General features: G+C 36.4%; 1 protein-coding gene across 1 annotated transcript in view; it reads left to right on the top strand.

Annotated features, from left to right (window-relative positions):
* The window catches only part of LOC116565673 (protein eyes shut homolog), a 360,208-nt gene that overhangs the window by 306,921 nt on the left and 37,063 nt on the right, over positions 1–16,224 (top strand). Inside the window, exon 10 of the mRNA XM_032299379.1 lies at positions 14,203–14,375. Coding sequence (XP_032155270.1) covers positions 14,203–14,375 — 173 coding nt within the window. The remainder of the gene's footprint in view (positions 1–14,202; positions 14,376–16,224) is intronic.

The raw sequence follows: 16,224 nt of genomic DNA, 5'->3' as shown, positions 1-16,224 counted from the left end.
GTGAGCCTGTAATCCCAGCATTTTGGGAGGCCGAGGCGGGTGGATCACGAGGTCAAGAGATCGAGACCATCCTGGTCAACATGGTGAAACCCCGTCTCTACTAAAAATACAAAAAATTAGCTGGGCATGGTGGTGCGTGCCTGTAATCCCAGCTACTCAGGAGGCTGAGGCAGGAGAATTGCCTGAACCCAGGAGGCAGAGGTTACGGTGAGCCGAGATCGCGCCATTGCACTCCAGCCTGGGTAACATGAGTGAAACTCCATCTCAAAAAAAAAAAAAAAAACATAATCCACCACATAAACAGAACCGAAGACAAAAACCACAAGATTATCTCAATAGATACAGAGAAAGCCTTTGACAAAATTCAACAGTCCTTTATGCTAAAAACTCTCAATAAACTAGGTATAGATGGAACGTATCTCAAAATAATAAAAGCTACTTATGACAAACCCACAGCCAATATTATCCTGAATGGGAAAAAACTGAAAGTATTCCCTTTGAAGTCTGGGACTAGACAAGGATGCCCTCTCTCACCACTCCTATTCCCTATAGTATTGGAAGTTCTAGCCAGAGCAATCAGGCAACAAACAGAAGTAAAGTGTATTCCATTAGGAAAGGAGGAAGTCAAATTGTCTCTATTTGCAGATGACATGATTATATCCTTAGAAGACCCCATTGTCTCAGCCCAAAATCTCCTTAAACCGATAAGCAACTTCAGCAAAGTCTCAGGATACAAAATCAATGTGCAAAAATCACAAGCATTCCTATACACCAATAACAGACTAAAAGAGAACCAAATCAAGAGCAAACTCCCATTCCCAATTGCTACAAAGAGAATAAAATACATAGGAATACAACTAGCAATTGATGTAAAGGACCTCTTCAAGTAGAACTACAAACCGCTGCTCAAGGAAATAAGGGTGGACACAAACAGATGAAGAAACATCCCATGTTCATGGTTAGGAAGAATCAATATTGTGAAAATGGTCACATTGCCCCAAGTAGTTTACAGATTCTACGTTATCCCCATCAAGCCACCTATGACCTTCTTCACAGAACTGTAAAAAACTACCTTAAACTTCATATGGAACCAAAAGAGAGCCTGCATAGCCAAGACAATCCTAAGCAAAAAGAACAAAGCTGGAGGCATCAGGCTACCTGACTTCAAACTATACTACAAAGCTACAGTAATCAAAACAGCTTGGTACTTGTACCAAAACAGAGATATAGACCAATGGAACAGAACAGAGGCCTCAGAGGAAATGCCACACATCTACAACCATCTGATCTTTGACAAACTTGACAAAAAGAAGCAATGGGGAAAGGATTCCCTGTTTAATAAATGGTGTTGGGATAGCTGGCTAGCCATGTGTAGAAAACAGAAACTGGATCCCTTCCTAACACCTTACACTAAAATTAACTCCAGATTGATTAAAGACTTAATCATAAGACCTAACACCATAAAAACTCTAAAAGAATACCTGGGCAAAACCATTCAGGACATAGGCATAGGCAAGGACTTCATGACCAAAACACCAAAAGCATTGGCAACAAAAGCCAAAATAGATAAATGGGATCTAATTAAACTTCAGAGCTTCTGCACAACAAAAGAAACCATCATTAGAGTAAACTGGCAACCGACAGAATGGGAAAAAATTTTTGCAATCTACCTATCCCACAAAGGGCTAATATCCAGAATCCACAAGGAACTAAAACAGATTTACAAGAAAAAAACAGACAGTCCCATTCAAAAGTGGGCAACAGATATGAACAGACACTTTTCAAAAGAAGACATATATGAGGCCAACAAACGTATGAAAAAATGCTGATCATCAGTGGTCGTTAGAGAAATGCAAATCAAAACCAAATTGAGATAACATCTCATGCCAGTTAGAATGGCAATCATTAAGAAATCTAGAGACCACAGATGCTGGAAAGGATGTGGAGAAATAGGAACACTTTTACACTGCTGGTGGGAGTGTAAATTAGTTCAACCATTGTGGAAGACAGTGTGGCGATTCCTCAAGGACCTAGAAATAGAAATTCCATTTGACCCAGCAATCCCATTACTGGGTATATATCCAAAGGATTACAAATTGTTCTACTATAAGGACACATGCACACGAATGTTCATTGCAGCACTGTTTACAATAGCAAAGACCTGGAACCAGCCCAAATGCCCATCCATGACATACTGGACAAGGAAAATATGGCATATTTACACCATGGAATACTATGCAGCCATAAAAAATGATGAGTTCATTTCCTTTATAGGGACATAGATGAATCTGGAAACCACCATTCTCAGCAAACTGACACAAGAACAGAAAATCAAACACCACATGTTCTCACCCATTGGCAGGTGTCAAACAATGAGAACATATGGACACAGGGAGGGGAGCATCACACACTGGGATCTGTTGGGGGGAATTAGGGGAGGGACAGAGGGGGATGGGGAGGTTGAGGAGGGATAAAATGGGGAGAAATGACTGATACAGGTGACGGGGGATGGAGGCAGCAAAACACATTGCCATGTATGTACCTATGCAACAATTTTGCATGATCTTTGCATGTACCCTAGAATCTAAAGTACAATTAAAGAAAAAACAGTGAATAATTTTAATGAGGTAACAAAAGTGTTAAGTAGTTCTTTATCTACTGGTTGTAACCTGTTCATTTTGTCTAAATTTAAAAATAATAATAACATTGAAATTGTCTTTAATCAGCACATCCAATTGGAGAAATTATGTTCTCCAAATTGGAAATACCTTTCTTCATAACACATATCCTGGGAATTTCATAGATTGCTGTGTAGGTGGAAAGCAGTATCTCAAACATGAGGGCCTTAATTTGAAAAACAAATAGACGTAAGCAATAATGTACAGTGGGAATGACACATCTGGCAAGTCGGCTTACAGGATTCTAAAAATTTTCCTTATTATAATTGTGACCCAGTTTTGCGATCCTCTTGTTGAAATAATCACAAAATATTTACTATAACAATTACTAACTGTAAAGATTTACTATGGAGCCAGAAGTAGCCTTTGTGACCATTGTTTAATAACATTAAATTTACAGATCCCCAAACTTAAAACAGGTGAGTTTTATGGTAAGTAAATTATACTTTAATAAAGCTGTTTGATAATATTAAGGCTGTCATTCATAGATATTCAGATCCAATGGCAGCAGCAGTTTAAAGAATTTCACTCCTTTTGACGTTTTAAAATAATTCTTTTCTAATCTCAATAGTAAGAATGCCTCCTTTAAAGAAAATAATATTGTGTTTTCTAATATACTTTTCAAATGTGTTTAAGAAGTTCATTTCTCTCCTCCTAATCTCAGTCTCTTAATTTTATATGGCTCTACACTTTATTTTTCAACTGAAGCAGGGTAATATTAAATAGAATTTCTAGGTAAATTTATAGACAGCTCAAAGCTAAAGTTTAATCTTTTCCTGAAAAATAACTAACACACCATATGAAACATTTGTTAAAAGCTCAAGAGGCAAGCCGCAACACAGAAGCACCAATTTTACGGTGCTTAGAATCAATTTTAAAAGCAAAACCTCAAAGCTGGTCAAAATGTCTTAATAATGAATAGTTTCATGTTATAAATTTAAAATAACAACTCAAAATGCTACCTTTAGTTCCCTTTCTCTCTGCTGGGATGGGAGGCATTGTTTTGGTACATAAGGGAAAGTCTCGTTCCAAGTAGAGAGAGACTTGGGGCCTGATAAGGTTTCCAATGTGTGCACGGCCCTGGTAAAGTGCTGAAAGCCCTACTCTCCTGCTCCAAGTTCATCAGCACACACAGATCCATCTGTGTTCTAATAGAATTTCTCAAATGTGAGTATCATAAGGCAGAGTTCATTTCAGGACTTTATGCTCCTGGGATGAGCTCTGATGCAACAAAGAAACAGAAAACTTTTTCTGTTCTTTGCTGCCAAGGATAAAAAAGAAAAGAGATTACACCAAAACAAAATTTTTAAGTAAAAAAAAAGGGTTTAGTTCTTAATCCTACATGTGTAAATGCTTGGTAGGTGTCTTTTTTTTTTTTTTTTAATAAAGTGCTTTAATGAAATGGCTATTTGATTCCAAACCAAAAATGTTTAGTGAGAAGAAAGATATTATTTTACATTTTTGCAAATTTCTTCCACCATGTCTAGCTTAGTAGGTGTTTTTGGCTGGGCGCAGTGGCTCACACCTGTAATCTCAGCACTTTGGGAGGCCGAGACAGGCGGATCATCAGAGGTCGGGAGTTCGAAACCAGCCTAGTCAACATGGTCAAACCCTGCCTCTACTAAAAATACAAGAATTAGGCAGGCATCATGGTGGGTAATTGTAATCCCAGCTACTCAGGAAGCTGAGTCAGGAGAATCATTTGAACCCGGGAGGCAGAGGTTGCAGTGAGCCGAGATCAGGCCACTGCACTTCAGCCTGGGAGACAGAGCGAGACTGCATCTCAAAAAAAAAAAACAAGGGTTTTTAAGAAAGTTTCATTTTATTTTATTTAAGTTGTACTTTTTTCCTTTATTTTCTTAATTGACAAAAATTGGATATATTTATCATGTAGAACATGATGTTTCAAAATATGTATACATTGTAGAGTGGCTCAAATTAGCTAATTAACATAAGCATTACCTCACATATTTATAATTTTTTCTGATGAGAATATTTAAAATCTGCTCTCAGCAATTTTCAAAACACAAGACATTGTTACTAACCATAGTCACCATGTTGTAAAAGTAACCTGTGACTGAGGACAATATGCAGATGTGTCCCTTTCAGAAAAGCACAGGTAGGCCAGGCGTGGTGGCTCACACCTGTAATCCCAGCACTTCGGGAGGCCTAGGTGGATGGATCTTCTAGGAATTCAAGACCAGCCTGGCCAACATGGCGAAACCCAGTCTCCACTAAAAATACAAAAATTAGCCAGGCGTGGTGGCAGGTGCCTTGTAATTGCGGCTACTCAGGAGGCTGAGGAAGGAGAATCACTTGAATCTGGGAGGTGGAGGTTGCAGTGAGCCAAGATCTCACCACTGTACTCCAGCCTGGACAACAAGACTATCTCAAAAAGAGAAATACAGTGTAGGAAAAACAAAACTAAAAAAAAAAAAGTTATATATTAGTTATTTATTAAAGTGAGTGGCACAGATAGTAAGTACAATAGGAATTAGAAGAATGTGGTTGCAAAAATGCAAAATGTATCAAGGATTTACATTAAGTTCATAAATAAGGCTTATTTATAACATACATCTATTGCTGATCACAAAATCTCATTGATTCAGGATTTTCTTATTTTTTTTTCTCAGAGATGCCCTTGAGCATCAGGCTAAAGCTAAAAATCCTTTCTCCTAAAAACTGAACATACTTGGAACACAAAAATGTACATACCATATAACATATTTACAAACTCCTAGAACCCAATAATAGATTCTCTAAGGTCTGCCAGAGTACCAAAATCAAGTGTCTTTTGCCCAGGCTGTCTTCTTCTATATATTTTGTCCAACAATGTTTAATTCAGTCTTCTATTACTCTTCTGCTGGACATGTAATTGTTTTCCAACTACTGACCTGTTCCCTAAACTCTCCTTACCTTAATCCAGGTTGAATCTTCCTAAAATCCTCTTTGCTCTAAATTATTTTCCTGCTCAAAATGTTTTCTGGTTTTCCATTGCCAATGCTGCAAAATGCAAATTTTTAATCTGCTGTCAAGTTATACATGACTGTTATCAACCTGTCTCTTCCTGCTATACTTTTTCTCTCTGCATAGTAATCAGATTAATTGTACTACTCTATCCCCCCTTCCAAGGAACACTCTTTCCTCCTTACCAAGCAATGAGCTGCGTTTCTTCTGGAACTATGGCCAACTTGGGAACTCATTACCTTGTACTAGTTCTCCTTTTTTCCTCCTCCCTTTGCTTCTCTCTCACTGTTGCTTCCTTGAAAGAGTACCTGTTAATTCCATGAAATTGCCTTTAACTCTGTGTTTTAGAAATTCCAATTTTAGATAGATAATTTTTCTCACCTATACAGTTGGCAAAAAAAACTTTAAAAATGTTTAATCTATTAGTGAAGCTGCAGAGAAGCAGATACTATTATGTATTAGAGCAAACTAACTTCTCTATTTGTTAAAACAAAGACTGGAAACTGCCCAAATGTTCATCACTTGGTATTTGGTTGAAAAAGCTAAGGAATATTTATATAATGGGAGAATTTACACATATAACAAAAGGACTTTATATGTTAATGTGGAGTGATCCTCAGGACTTAAGTGAAAAAATCAGGATAAAGAAACATGTAAGAAAAGGGGATTATAGATATAGATAAACAGATATAAAAACATAAATATACTCACACATACAAATATACTCATATTTTTCTGAGAAAAAATGCAAGATTACACACACACAATTTATAAATGATTATCTATAGGGTGAGGGAGAAAACATAATAGTAAGAGGATAAAAGTTAGGCTTTCTAACTATCATTTGCTTTATAATTTTTATTTGGAAGCAGTTAAAATGTTTCATATGGTAAATCAAAAAAGAAAAAGACCAATTTTAAAATACTGAAGGAAAACAAGGAAATGAATAAACTCAACTGTACTTCAAGTTGGTAGCATAACCAAGCAGAAAAGATTTAGTTCAATTGATTTTAAAACACAGCATTTTGACTATACAGCAGATTATAGCCTAAAGACAAAAAGAACCATAAAGATGTTCTATTGCATCATGTAATCTTGATGTTAGCGGTAACATTGATATGGTTATTTTGAAACTATAGATAAAAATACCCAAATAGCAATATATTTATGTAACAGATAGATAAATATATATAAACCAAATGAATAATTATATTAATATTAATCATTAGGAACTAGAATTTTCAGCATGAAAAAGATCTAGGCATAAAATCAAAGAAGTAAAAATCCTTCTAATCCTTAATATAAACTGGAATTAATGTATGAACTCATTACTTAAATTTCTACTCAGGAGGCTAAGGCAGGATAATCACTTGAACCCAGGAGACAGAGGCTGCAGTGAGCTGAGATCATACCATTGCACTCCAGCCTGGGCAACAGAGCAAGACTCCACCTCAAAAAAAAAAAAAAAAAAAAAAACTTTCTCTTTTTAAAAAATTTTCCAGCTCTATCCACTGAAAAGATTTAGAAACAATAATAACAGTATCAATGAACACCTCTAGTGCCAAAACTCATCTCCAAATACCATTTTCCACTAAAATGAACCAAGACTTCTTAGAGAATTATACACTCAGCTCTAGGAGAGAAAATATATGACATAAACCTGGATATCCTTTTATGCCTGAAAGCAAGAATGTTAACAAAGATAACTATAGTTATTTTAAAACACAACAGGAGCCAACTTAAAGAGACTCCCACTTGCCAAAGATGAGACACTTTCAGAAAATTATCTTTCCATAATCAGAAAATATGGAAAATTTACTTGAAGAGTGTAGATTCTAAAATAAGCTCACATTTTTTGTTTCTTTATTATTTAAATAGCTGGAAAATAAGAGTCAGGGATAAGAATTCACTGTAGATTTTAATCAAGCCTCCCTACACTGTGGCTTAAGAGTACCCTCTTTTCTCTCTTGGTCTTTTTATAACTCAGATGTCAGTTACTTTCTACCAGACTCCTGAGAGCTACATAAATTGTGAATATTCCAAAAGGAAGGTTTATGTTCTCAAGTCATCTCTAGTTTAATAGTCTTTCACCCATACTGACTATTCCATATCACAGATATGTAAAAGCTACAATCAATTTCTTTAATTTCTATCAAATTAACAAAGCTATTTACACTTTTAGATCAGATTGTTTAGATTGCTGCAGGGGGTGGGAAAGGTAGAAATGTTGAAGGCAAAGGTTTGTATCATGGCCACCTAAACAACTTCCGACTTGTCTTTCGGTCTCCCCACCACTGCAGTAAGTACATGGCAATTCCACTCCAGTTTTTTGTCTTCTGTCCTTTGCTTTCCTTTGCTCCAACTGAGTCTGCAGGTCAAAACAAACCACATTTCCTTCCTGGTGTCAGGCAGAGTAATTTATCGTCTTAATTTGTTGTCTAGGCTCATGTTCATCCCAATGCAACCAGGGCCTACCATCTACTCCATGCAGCTCATGTAGTTTCCCAAAGACAGTTCTCTCCTTAAAAAGAATTCTGACCCTAGCTCTTAACATACTAAAATGTTCAGGCCATTACACCTGGAGAACAGAACTAGAAATAAGACCTACAGACAACTGCCAGTATTTTCAATAGCATGTAAACCGTCATTTGATCTCATCTCTCTTACACTCTGTGAGTTATCACCAAGGACCTAAGTGAAGTATCGCACCAGCAAAGAAAGGAAGGCCGTGGGAAAATGTCAGCAGGTGGAATGATTATTATAGCAACCTGTCCTAGTAAGCATATTGAGTTTCAACATGCCATCACATTCCAGTGTATGATGAGGTTTATTTGTTTTAGCACTTGATTGTATTTTCTTCAACGGCTTAAATTTTGAGCATGTCATTTAACATCTAGCAAATTTTGGCAGGTAAAATGATATACATCATATCACACATTATTCACCCAACTTGTTACTCAAGTGGAAATAAACCATAAAGGAAAGAAACTTGATATAAATTAAGTCATTCAACACAGCAGATTACCTAATGAGAAGATAATTCAGCTATGTTTCCCTTTTTTATTTCTAGGTTTTCTGTCCAGTTCCATTGGTCTATGTGTTTGTTTCTGTACCAGTGCCACGCTATTTTGGTTACTGTAGGCTTGCAGTATAGTTTGAAATTAGGTATTGTGATGCCTCTGGCTTTGTTCTTTTTGCTTAGGATTGTTTCTGCTATTTAGCGTCTTTTTTGTTTCCAATAATTTTAGAATTTTTTTTTAATTCTGTGAAAAATGATGTTGGTAGTTTGATAGGAATAACATTGAATCTGTAAATTGCTCTGGTCAGTATTGCCATTTTAACAATACTGATTCTTCCTTTGCATGGGCAGGGAATGTTTTCCCATTTGTTTATGTTATCTCTAATTTCCTTCATGAGTGTTTTATAATTCTCATTTTAAAGATCTTTCACCTCCTTGATTCCGTATTCCTAGGTACTTTATTCTTTTTGTGGCTATTGTAAATGGGATTTCATTTTTGCTTTGGCTGTCAGCTTGAATGTAATTTATGTATAGGCATGCTACTGATTTTTGTACAGTGATTTTGTATTCTGAAATTTTACTGAGGTTGTTTATAAGTTCTAGGAGACTTTTGGCAGAGTCCATGGGATTTTCTTGGTATATAATTATATCATCTGCAAGGAGAGATAGCTTGAATTCCTCTCTTTCTATTTGGATATATTTTCTTTCTTTTCTTGCCTAATTGCTCTGGCTAGCACTTCCATTACTGTGTTGAATAGGAGTGGTGAGAGTGGGCATCCTTGTCTGTTGCACTTCTCAAGGAAAATGGTTCAATCTTTCACCTGTTCAGGATGATGTTTGGTTATAGATTTGTCATAGACTTTTTTTTATTATTTTGAAGTATGTTCCTTCAATGTCTAGTTTGTTGAGGGTTTTTAACACAAAAGAAAGTTGAATTTTATCAAAGCCTTCTCTGAATCTATTGAGGTCATGATATCGTTTTTGCTTTTAATTCTGTTTATGTGGCGAATCACATTTATCAATTTGTGTATGTTGAGCCAGACTTGTACCCCAGAAATAAAGCCTATAAAAGTGGATTCTTTATGTTTTCCCTTTACTATATTGCTATCCAGTTGTGCCTATTTCACTAACAACATGGTGCGCTTTCATGGTCCCAACATTTCCAAAGGAATGGGAGACATAAAATGGTAACTAAGGGTGGACTTCCTCACTCATTAGCAGACTTAACCTCTCTGTTCCTCAGATTTCTTCTATGCAAAATGAGGACAATAATAGTACCTTTCTTATAAGGTTATAGAGAAAGCCAAAAAGGTTAGAAGAGTGCCTGGCACATGGTAAGCCTCAAATAATGTTTGTCATTACTATAATTTTTTCTCTTTCACACCAGCACACTTACCAAAGCGTTGAAAATACCTCTCACACCTTCAACCTTTGCATCCCCACAGCCACTTTCCTATTCAGGACTTTTTCCTCCATCTGCTTTCTGATCCCAGCTGTTACCTATTATATTTATTCATTTATGTGTTTATTCCCTGAATAGTCAATTAAAAATTACAATATACCAAGAACTTCTTGGGGCCTTGGGACAATACTAAAAAACAAATATCTCTGCTGTCATGGAATTAATAGTCTAGAGTGCTGGGGTCAGGAAGCCATGGCATATGGGTCAAATATGGCCGACCACCTATTTGTGTAACTAAAATTTATTGGCATACAGCCACATCCATTTGTGTGTTTTCTGTGGCTGCTTTCAACAATGACAGAGTTTAGTTACTGCAACAATATCTATATGGCCCACAGAGCAAAACTGTAATCTGCCTTGCACTTTACAGAAAAAGGTCATCAGCCCCTTGTTTAGTAGCAAAAAATATGCTAAGATCTCACTAAGATTAACACGACATCACCAGAGAGCTTATTATTATGTGGTCATCCTATACATAACAGATTAATATTCTTAAAATGTGCCTCATTATTCATGTCATTTTCTATATATCTATCACTTAAAAGTTGAACTGAAGCCAGGCACAGAAAGACAAACATTGCATATTCTCACTTATTTGTGGACTCTAAAAATCAAAATAGTTGAACTCACGGAGATAGAGAGTAGAAGGATGAGTACAAAAAGTAGTGAGAATGAATGCACAAGGACTAGTATTGGATAGCACAACAGGTGACTATAGTCAATAATAATTTAATTGTACATTTTAAAATAAGAGAGTATAATTGGATTGTTTGTAATACAAAGGATAAATGCTTGAGGGGATGGATACCCTGTTTTCCATGATGTGATTATCATACATTGCATGCCTACATCAAAACATTTCATGTACCCCACAAATATTTGTGGGTACCTACTATGTAACCACAAAAAGTAAATAGATTTTTTTAAAAAATTGAACTGTTTCAGCCTATTATTCAAAGTCCTTTGACACCTCCTCTCAATTTGTACGGGCAAACATCATTTTGGCAGCCTTCTCTAAACCCTACCTTAGTTTTCCCTAAGTATTTCACTAAAATTACTTAAGTGTTCATCCCACAGGCTCTCATAATACCCATTTTAGCACTTGTTCCATTTTACTAAAATTGTCTCCTTGCTAATCTGATTTCTCCAAAAAACAGAAGTCCACAAGGTCAAAAATGGAGTCTCCTGTGTTGTAAAATCTCAGTGCCAAGCACAGTACTATGCTCAGTCCTAAGATAAGCACACATATCTAGACTGTAAAAAATAATCATAAATATTCTTTAAATAAATATCTACCACTCTTTGTTTTGCTTTTACATTGCCCACTATGTGGACACCTCACCTCACACACATACTTCTAAAATCTACTCTTCCTCAGGGCAGAGTAGAATATGTGGTTAAGGGAAGAAATTAACTAACATCAAGGGTTAGAAAAATATCACCTAAAGTAGAGAGTAACTAATAAAGGCTTGAAATTTGTTATTATCTATATTTCCCAGGGTGCTAAAGAAACCAAGGGACAAAAAGAAAAATCTGACTTTGCACGAAATCATTTCCATTAGAATTATATAACTAATTATACATTAAACACATGGCTAATTGTTTCAGACCTAAAAATTTTGAGAGAAACTATGAGTCTCTGATTCATTTGTTATTTTTTCAAAAAAGATTTCAGCCTACATTATATTATTCTTAATGTGATTTATCTACTTTAATATCCAACCAAATATTTTATTCCCATAACACTATGTTATATACCTTAAATATATACAATAAAGTATAAGTGAGCTAAATAAAATAAATATTTCACCATTGTGAGTTCTGTCTATAAGGCAGTGAGAATAATTTTGTTTTTAAGCTTTTTTTCAAGTAGATAGAAAATCAACCACTAGATGGTGCAATCGTCACTTTTAAAAGTAATGACAGAGCCTTGTGTTTATTTAAAAATTATTTTAAAAGAATTTTTACTATAGTTTTAAATTTTTTTTAATTCTTGTTAAAAAATTCTTTAACAAGAATTTTTACTATAGATTTCATTTCTGAAATCATTTACTCATTCTATTTTTTGTATAAGAGGTCTTTATACATTTTATACTCTTTGTGATCTTCAAAATAATCTGCAAAATATGTAATTTTGTAGCAGATTGACTCTGTATTTTGTTTGTCTCCACTTTTGAAAACCCTATACAATTTTCCAAACTTTTTTTGCACAACTATTAACTTAGATGCAACAAGCATATAAAGTCCACGACATGAATAAAAGATCTAGGAAGGTTTAATCAGTTGCTGTCTTTCTCCAGCTTAGCAGATTCTGACACTTACACCTCACACCCATTCTAGAATGTGCCTTTTAGACTGGCACTATTTTTTGGTGGTTTATTACTCTCTGGCTCTGACAGAAATTTTAAATTAACCCTTTCTCTCATGTACCCCTTAGTATAGTGTTGCCAAGAAGAGGAAAGAAAGGAGGGGGGCAGCGGGGAGAGGAAGGGAAGGAAGAAAGGGAGAAAGGGAGGCAGGGAGGGAAGAAAAGAAGGGCAGAATAAACACAGCGTGCTCAGATAAATTTGAATTTCAGACAAACAACAATTTATCAAATATGTATATATAACAACAAGATATATAACAATGATATCGCAAATACTATTTATTTAAAATTCAAATACTGTATGGGACATGTATTAGTCCAGTCTCATGCTGCTAATGAAGACAAACTTGAAACTGGGTAATTCATAAAGGAAAGAGGTTTAATTGACTCACAGTTCAGCATGGCTGGGGAGGCCTCAGAAAACTTACGATCGTCATGGAAGGGGAAGCAAACATTTCCTCCTTCACAGGAAGGAGAAAGAATGCCCAAGGAAGAAGCAAGCCTCTTATAAAACAATCAGATCTCGTGAGAACTCACTCACTCTCATGAGAACAGGATGGGAAAAACCACCCCCATGATTCAATTTTCTTCACCTGGTGCCTCCCACAACACGTGGGGATTAATTCAAGATGAGACTTAAGTGGGGACACAGCCAAACCGTATCAGGACATACTTCTACCAATATTCATTGTTTATCTTGTGTTTAAATTTAACTGGATGGTCTGTGTTTTATCTGACAACTCTACTTTTGATGGGTCTATCAGAAAGTTTTCTGCTGCATGCCACTCAATATGATTCTCTCAACCCAGACAAGGTCTCTCTTTCAGCTGAGTGTTCTCCATTACCCCTCAGCCTCTGCTCCGGCAAGAAACCTCTTACTGCCAAAGTATCGTATCTTTAGCCAGCAGGACCCCTCTTGGTCAAGATCGATTTTTTTTTTTTTTTTTTTTTGAGACGGAGTTTCGCTCTTGTTCCGCAGGCTGGAGTGCAATGGCGCGATCTCGGCTCACCGCAACCTCCGCCTCCTGGGTCCAGGCAATTCTCCTGCCTCAGCCTCCTGAGTAGCTGGGATTACAGGCACGCACCACCATGCCCAGCTAATTTTTTGTATTTTTAGTAGAGACGGGGTTTCACCATGTTGACCAGGATGGTCTTGAAGATCGATTTTTATATGTCCTCAAGCTGATGTTCCTGACTATGAATCCCTTTCCTGGGATTCACTCACATTTGACTTGTGTCTGGCAGGTTTGCAGCTCCTTCTGCAACCACAGGAGCTGAGCCTGTGAGTTTGCCAATGCCAGAGAACACATAGCAAGCTGTCCAAGTGGTCCTGCTAAATCTCTTTTCACCAGGCTTGAGGTTAGGAGACAGCAACACCACGCACAGCTTTTTCTCTGGGTTGCTGGTGTAGAAGTTGGAAGAGAGACTTACAATGCAATTTTGTCGAAAGAAATGATTCTCAAAAAATTCTCTTTCAATTTTTCCACTCTGAATCTTTTAAAGTCTTTGATGTGGATTTCAGTAATCCCACAACCAGTTATTAACTCATTACTTTGACAATGTAGATCTTAGTAGTCCAAATCACAATTAATTTTGATCTCTTGGAACTTCAGTTAAAATTGGTATGTTAGCATCAGGGCAATACATAAGTATGTATCCATCTCTGCACAAGTGCTCAAACCATGTGGCTTTCTCTCTCAACCCACAGCTGCAACTGTACCACTGGGTGGAAAGGAGCATTCTGCACAGAGACAGTTTCCACCTGTGATCCTGAACATGACCCTCCACACAACTGTAGCAGAGGAGCAACCTGCATTTCATTACCTCATGGATACACCTGTTACTGTCCTCTAGGAACCACTGGAATCTACTGTGAACGAGGTGAGGCAGAATTTCAAATCATTTTGCTGTCCACAAATTTAACTAAAATTAGGAACTTCAAAGTCAGTTTTCTTTTTGGAAAGTAAAAAAGTACATATAATAAAATTTGAATCCACTCTCTTCTTTTTCTAGTATACTTGACATTACACAGACAAGTATTTAAAATTGAGTAGTACAAAAAACACAGCTTTATTTTTAGTATTGCTTTAATTTATTAACTCTAAACTCCGTGTCTGCTTTGTCTAGATGTTCTAGATGTTTTGCGCCAAATGCAGTTAAGTCAAGTGAGCTTAGGTTCATAACTCAGTTCCAGATCCATACTTCATCTCTGTGAGCCTCTCCCTTCTGTACCTGTCATCTCACTCAAAACTCTCAGGAATATCACAAGACCATCGTCTCCAGAGGGAAATTTGAGAGAAGAAATGGCCCCAAGTCTAGTAAGCAACAATGTCCTAACCGCTGGGGCAACTTATAGTAGCGCCTCCGAGAGAGCACAGCAATCTGTGGGCGCTCCCAAGCTGGGCTGTGGCTAAGGGCTAAGGGCACTTCTAGGTCTGAGCCATCTTCTTTTAATCCCTGGCTGGGATCCAGAACAGCATTAGGGAATCCAGGAAACTCCTAGTTAAGGAAGATGGAGAGATTAAGCCAGGAAAATAAAGGGACATAAGGAACTACCTGCCATATCCTAGCTTCCTGAGACTGGACTATCTGCTGTTTCTCTATCCTGCCTCACCCAGCACCCAGAAGATGAAGCTTTAGCTCTCTCTTCCCTATTTTTGAAACAGAGACTGGGATAGAAAGAGTACAGGAGCCAATCACCAATTGTGCTATATCCACCTTTGCATTATTTGGATGTTTTATTGTAATATATTTATATGTGTGATAAAAAAATTAATACTTCTAGATTATCAAACATATTAATACAAACATTTTATTCCTATATTCCCTGAAATTCTACTTGTGTTTAACTCTCCAAAAGTTAAAATTGTTAATAAATGGAAGACATTTGGAGATTAGAATAATAGTAGTTTACTGGAAAAAATGTTTAATCATGTCGAAGAGTGTGATTATGAAATAATAAGATGACATTTTGTATCTGACTTACATAAATCAGTCTCTCATAATAACATTAGGGAGCAATCTTGATCTTTAAGAAATGGAATTTCTTAATTCCTAGACTATGTCACACTCTTTCCTGGAGTAGAGATGTTGTGTTGCTTCCCTCTGCCTAAAATACTTTCATCTTCCCCTCCACACCAAATGCTAACACTTCATCTTGCTAATTTAGGGAAGCCTTTCCTGATTGTCTTTCATAGACAATCAGCAACCATGCCTGTTGAGTGTCTAGCACCCATAATATAGTGCTGAGCAAAAAAAAAAAAAAAAAAAAATGGTTAAACATTTAAACTTAACAGCAATAATGAAAACTGATTGCGATGGTTTTCAAAGAATAGCTCCTTAGTGAAAGGCAAAGTACTCAAAAATTAACCAAGATGAGTACCTTTATAACTCCCAAAGGGATAGCTTTTAGAAATTGAAAGAAATAACAGGACAAGTAACATAAGGGCTAGTGAATTTAACAATAGGGCAGGCGACAGCTTTGATGCTTAAAGGCTCAAGCAGTGAAAGTTTGGAAAATAGATTAGTCCAAAATTTGTGTGGGTGTGTGGATGTATATAAATAGATTATATAGACAGAGGACAGATGAAGATAGATGAATGGATGTATAGATAGATGATACATACATACATACATACATTCACACATATATATGTATACATATTGGAATAGTCAGAATAATGAGATTATTTTTACAGGTAGCCTAGAAGGTTTGATTAAAGGTGTCATA

The sequence above is a fragment of the Sapajus apella genome, unplaced genomic scaffold (genome assembly GCF_009761245.1).
Source record: "Sapajus apella isolate SASKATOON/1434 unplaced genomic scaffold, GSC_monkey_1.0 scaffold41, whole genome shotgun sequence".
NCBI lineage: Eukaryota > Metazoa > Chordata > Mammalia > Primates > Cebidae > Sapajus > Sapajus apella.
Note: the sequence above shows the minus strand (reverse complement) of the source record. Positions and strands in the feature narration are given on the sequence as shown.